General features: G+C 43.1%; 1 protein-coding gene across 1 annotated transcript; it reads left to right on the top strand.

The window, feature by feature from the left end:
* Positions 1-2819: 2819 nt before the first annotated feature.
* LOC117291316 (beta-1 adrenergic receptor-like) lies at positions 2820-3791 on the top strand. Its single transcript, XM_033772956.1, has one exon. It carries the CDS (start codon positions 2820-2822, stop codon positions 3789-3791), a length of 972 nt encoding a protein of 323 aa, XP_033628847.1.
* The last annotated feature ends 2574 nt before the right edge of the window (positions 3792-6365 follow it).

Genomic DNA, 6365 nt, shown 5'->3' with positions numbered 1-6365 from the left:
CATTGCCAGGCAAACCTTTACCCTCATCAGTGAGACCTGCTCGACATACTTCACGGGGTGTGAAAGTTTCATCAAAGTGTCGACTGCAACAGCGAACAAGCTCATAAAACAAGCGGTCAGACAGAAAGCAAGAACATACGACCCAGCTACAATCGTCGTGTACGATTCGTAGTTCGAGAGGACAATACACAGTAATGATACGGTGCCGAAAGAGGACGCGAGCAGCTCAGTTGCACACAAATTTGCAAAGAGTATACTGGAGAAGGTATGGAACTGTTTGGTGACTACCACCTTATAAATGATCCAGAGATGCCACACGGAGGCTAAGATAGAAAAGGGGCATATGTAGGCAAACGATATTACACGAAGCTGCATATCGTTCAAAATGTGGTTGTTCATCGATAGATTAACTTGACAAATCATTTTGTTTGGAGAGGCCATCCGTTTATCCAGTATGCAGCGTTTCAAATAACGTTATTGCAACTCTATTTTGTTTCGACAGAACCCAAGCAAAGTTACGACAGTAGGGCCTACTCATGAACCTTTCTCCTGAAAACGAGCAGAGTATACTGTTCGAAACGTCGAGACCAAAACCTGCTCTTTTTAGAGTCAACAATCCCTCAAACGAGAAATATTACATGACTTTACCCGCAAGTTTACAGTTAGTCTTTACTCACAGAACTCAGTTTTCGTTACCCTTTCAAGATGATGGTCCAGCGATACTTTTTATTCGCCTGCTGAAACTTTGTCACTTGCCGTTCTTGCCCGTAACCAGCAGGTAATCGAAGACCCAAAGGGTGCTGGTTGGTTCAAACCTCTTATACGATTTCAATCCAGATATGAAACTACAAGCGAAATCGACCAGTTAGTAATTGGCTTGCAAGAATCGAATTGGGTGAGTTTTAACAATAAAACAACGCCCTCTTATGGTATAAGGGGCTCACTGGTATCCTGTGATTTCCCAATAACAAAAACTGTTGTACTTTACCCGGAACCAGTTTTCATTTAAGCGATGTCTCCTCTTGGCCCTATTTCCAAAGCCTGTAAGCAAAACAAATTTGCATAAGCACAAAACCTTTACCAGCCAGAATACCGTACGTTATCATTGCTGCAAGTGGTCTCAAGTCGTTTCTTGCCTAGCCAAGAAATTTGCCAAGCAGAATTATCTGCTTGACAGCTTAATGAAGTTGGGCCCAGGATAGGTGAAGTGCATATACCAATTAAACTGCCAATCAAAAATAAACTGAAGTTAATAACACACCTGTCTCTTGGTGTATACTTTCCTGTTGTATAACCACGTTTGTTTACCTGATAAAATTACCTTCTTTCTTGTCACAGGGGACAGCTCTCTTACAAAATATTGAAGTTTGAAATGGATCACGTTTTGCAAATTACACTTTGGTAAATATTTCACCTCTTTGGGTTTCTAGTTATGGTTTATTTTCTTGTTCCATCCTAGCTCGTTAAGTATCGTTTACTTTGTTTTTTTGTCCTGTTTCGTCCTTGAATGTCGTTCTGCTGTAACTTACTTTACAGTATTTTGTTTATAAGGCATTTCCATACAATACTTTGCAATTTTATAGTAGTAGTTTAGTCCCGGGTTGGGAGTGTCAAAACACTTGTACATAGAATAACACTTTTTTGGTAAAAAAGAAAAAAGAAAAACAAATTCACTGATTTCTTCAGGTGAGGTAGCACAGTGTGTAAATATCTTTTGAGAAGTGGTTGTTCTAAAGGCAACCGGTGGTTGAAAACTCAACGTTTCGATTCGTATGCGTTGATCGTCTTCAGGAGTATAACCTCACTGATTATCCATACCGGTGGGAGGAACCGCTAGGTACACAGTTGCTATTTACAACTGACAGCGAAATCCGGAAACTGTCATGGCTTGGGTAGGCCCCCTCTGTAAATACACTCAGTCTATTATGATACCATATCCATTAACGTGTCTATAGGAACAATTTGCTAGTTTTCATCATTGAGGAAAGACTAATTGGCTCTAAATGAAGCTGCATCAATTAGGACAAATAAGGCAGCAGGGCTGCTGTCAGAAATTTCATTTTGGTTCATTATTTTGAGACAAACACTTTCGGGAGATTTGTGGCTTATTGGAGCTTCGGTCGATGGTAATACTGTAAATTTGTTGTTCAGATAAAGTTAAGGAAGGGTTGAACTGTAAAGCATTATGGGGGAGGACTATATTCAGAGCGTTGCAACTATAATATGCAGTGGGATTTCCTCTTAAATAGAGGCAGTTTTATGAATACAAGGACAGTCTCCCTACGACATGAAGCAGATTTACCAAGTGTATGTGAGATCAGGATTCCAGGCCTGAAAACAAGGTTCTGCCTTTAAAGACTCTGGAAATGTCAGCATCATACAAAGAACATCATACTTCTAACTCCAGTTTGTTCTGAGGATATCGGGGAAATACCGGAGAAGCTATCGGATAACATATATCGGATAACATATCGGATAACATATCGGATAACATATCGGATAACATATCGGATAACATATCGGATAACTATCGGAGAACATACTGTAATAAAAAATATATCTGTGTGATATGTCTCGCCTATGTCTCAGATTGAGCTACGATTAGATGGTACAATTGGTTTCAATATGCCATTGTGTGCCCAGACTGTCTAGTTCCTTCAAGGACTGCTCGCCAGGGCAACTGTGACAAGTGCAGTCACTGGTGATGTAGGCAGTTGTTTGGAGGGCAGCTCCACATTCACAGGCTGGACTTGCAATCTGTATGTCATTAAACATGGCGATATCTTGAATAATAAACAACTATTTAATAAACTCCAACAATGGATGAAGCTGGTGAGCCTACCTACAATTCAACACAACTTTCCATCATGGTACCCCTCGTCTCTTTATTTGTTTTGCTAGTTGTCTTGAGCTATGGGTGGATCATCGTGACGGTAGCCCGGACGCACTCTCTTCATACTGCCTCCAACTGTTTCTTGACGAGCCTCGCATTCTCCATAGTCATCATGGGATTGGTCGGCATACCTTCGGTCATTTTCTTCACTGCCGTCAAAGCATATACATATCCGTTGATTTTTATACTGACCTGGGTGATGTTCTTCTGTATCATTGGGTTCTTTCTCAACGCTGTACTTTTAGCAGCCGACAAATGGTTCAAAATCTCCCGCCCTTTCCTGTACATCAGGGTCGTCACGAGGAGCAATGGTACCGTCTGCCTGTCCGTTATCTGGGCAACAACTCTTCTCGGGAGTCTCATCATTGCTATTGTACGCACAGCTACTGTCTACAACTTAACAAGGGCAAGCGTGAACGGCGCGTTTGCATTTATGTCTGTAATAATTGCTTATGGTATTATCATGCCCAGTGTCACCGCCATCACCGTGTTGAATATCGGTATCCTCCGAATTGCCAGGCAGCAAGCCCGCGCCATATTACCGAACGTTCAACAACAGCAGCAGCCGCGGGTTGAAAACGACCAGCCACCCCCTCAGTTTGCCGGTCAGCAACGAGGCATGAACACCAGGAGCACGCGGCAGTTTTCCATCTTTTTTATGTCTTTCCCCGTCACCTGGTTCCCGACGGCTATCTTTCTTCACGCTTTGTACGTGAGTGGTAGCACTCGTGATAATGATTGGTTGGTGGCTGCATTGATGATCTTCAGCTCGATCATACTTTTCCACACTGCATTCGGCACGTTGATTCTGACTCTCTTGCAGAGAGAGTACAGGCAGATACTCAAGAAAAACACGAGGATCGTTTTGGAGAAAATGCACTGTATTAAAAGACGCTAACTGCAGTTGCATTAGATGGATTGCACATAATGACGTCATAGACCGCCATCTTTGATCTGAGGCCGTATCCGAATTGGAGGCTACGGCTACGGCTGGATCGCCGCGTCGTCCTGCATTGAAGTATAGGACGCCCTTAGCAACACCCCTGGCAACGGTCGTAGCCGCAGCCGTAGCTACCAATTCGGACACGGCCTAAAACAGTGGAAAAGTGCCTGCGTGCGTGTACGCGCTGCGCACGATTCCCAGCCAATAATAGACCTTATGCACATGACGTCATTTCAGTAGGGCGCCCTCACCTAGAGGTCAAAAGGAGGTTGTTCGTTGGCCAATACTGTGCGCCGCGCGTACAAATCCGTCCGTCTCGATTGTTTCCTCACCGTTTTTCCTCTAAGATGGCGGTTGGATGACGCCAATGCATAAGGTCTATAGCAATTTGTTGTCTTTTTTTTTATTGAGGGGGCTGATCCGCCCTCGCATACGTGTAGACCCGAGCTCAAGACTAAAGACCGCCAGTACCATAGTAGACTTGTGGTTGTAGTTCAGTATGGACGTATATGTAAAACATGCAAACTCGAGCAAGCTGATGCATTAGTAAATCTAGGACGTCATTATCTCGGCATCACCATGCAAACTCGCATCACTTTGAATCTTCATTAAAGTACAATTACTGCGATCTAAGCCCCCTTAATAATTCACTCAATAATTTTAAATTATGTGGCTCTTCTTGACTTAGGGGGTAATGGTTTACGTTTATTAATTACACGCAACCTTGAACAAAATCAACCCCATGAAAAATATTAATTATGTTTCGTCCTATGGAAATGTCAAGAGTGCTTCCATGGTATTATGGACGCAGTACTCGGAACAAAACAACCCTTGGACGAGAAAATCAAATCCATCATTGCCAGTTTAATTACTACATTCATAATATGCACACGACCAACAAGTGTAGCTGCAACACACCACCTCGGACCAATCAAAACACAGACATGTAAATCTACGTCACTGCACGTTTATCCAATGCCACAATTGTATCCAATGAAATCACCTGTTCTGAAAAGCACGTACCTTGCAGATAAAGGGGACCAGTCTGCAACCGTTGCATGAGCTTTGCATACTTGTACCGAGAAAGAACACACAGTGTAAATGTTAACGAACACTCGAACAGAATCGTAATTCCTCCGACCACTGTAAAAAGATGACAACGGGAACAGAAGAAAATGAAAGTGTTGTCGTTCCCTCCTTGACTGATGACGATTGTGAAGATTGTTCCACCCCTTTACTACAATGGATAATGGTATCTCTAGTCTCAGTGTTGAGCATGCTGATCGTCTTGAGTTACATGTGAATCATCGTGACGGTAGCCCGGACGCACTCCCTTCATACTGCCTCCAACTGTTTCTTGGCGAGTCTCGCAGTCTCGATTGTCATCATGGGATCGGCGGGCCCACCGTCCGTCATTTTCTTCACTGCCATCAAAACATTCACATACCCGTTGATTTTTACAATGACCTGGATGATCTCCCTTGCTTTCATCGGGTATTTCCTAAATGCTGTACTTTTGGCAGCCGACAAGTGGTTCAAAATTTCCCGCCCTTTTCTGTACGCGAGAGTGGTCACGAGGAGCAAGTGTACCGTCTGCCTGTCCGTTATTTGGGCAACGGCTGTTCTTTTAAGTCTCCTCACGGCGATCGTGTACACGATGAACTTAAATTTAACGGACATCGAAAACGATATCTTCGGGTCGTTTTCGGTAGTCTCCGTGGTGTTCGGATATAGTGTTGTGTTACCAGGTGTTATCGTCATCACCGCGTTGAACTTTTGTATTAACCGTATTGCCAGGAAGCAGGCTCGAGCTATCGCACCCCAACGTCAGGAGCAGCGAATCGATGATCCTGAAAATGCAGCAGTCTCCGATGAGAACCGGTTCCAGCCAGACTTTCGCGCCATTCACACCAAGAGCACGCGGCAATTCTCCATCTTCTTGCTGTTTTTCCCCATCACATGGTTACCTTTAGCACCACTTTGTCACGTTGTATACGCTTATGAGACTACAGCTGAGAACAGCGCCTTTGTTGTTGTGTTGATGATCTATTTCTCTGCTACAATATTCCAGTCTTCATTCGGCACTTTGATTCTGACCCTTTTGCAGAAAGAATACAGGCAGATACTCAAGAAAAATGTGAGGACCGTTTTGGAGAAAATGCACTGCATTAAAAGACGATGACTGCTCGCTGTGGTCACTCCATTGAGGAAGATAAACCACGCGGAACAATGATGGTTTTAAATGACCAGATCTACATGTTTACGTCGTCCGTTTGGTGAATCTGTTGCCCTTCAAAAAAATCATGCACCTTCAAAAAAAAATGAAAGTAGATTTTCGGTAGATGTAGTCGGCTCTGTATTATGAAGGTCCATAATTGCAGCTATTGTAAAGAATTTCTTGCTCAGTGACGCAGTACACACGTCAGTTTTTTTGTTTTTTTATTTTAAGAAATAGGAAACGACCCAAAGAAACCACTAGGTAAAATGTGACATAATAATAGAGATGAATCTAAACAAATTATCAACACG

Source organism: Asterias rubens, chromosome 6, assembly GCF_902459465.1.
Source record: "Asterias rubens chromosome 6, eAstRub1.3, whole genome shotgun sequence".
NCBI classification, from domain to species: Eukaryota; Metazoa; Echinodermata; class Asteroidea; order Forcipulatida; family Asteriidae; genus Asterias; species Asterias rubens.
This window is presented reverse-complemented; position numbering and strand designations above follow the sequence as displayed.

Bases quoted from the DNA above. Each gene is read 5' to 3' on its own strand.
- LOC117291316 (XM_033772956.1), top strand. From the start codon at position 2,820: ATGGATGAAGCTGGTGAGCCTACCTACAATTCAACACAACTTTCCATC.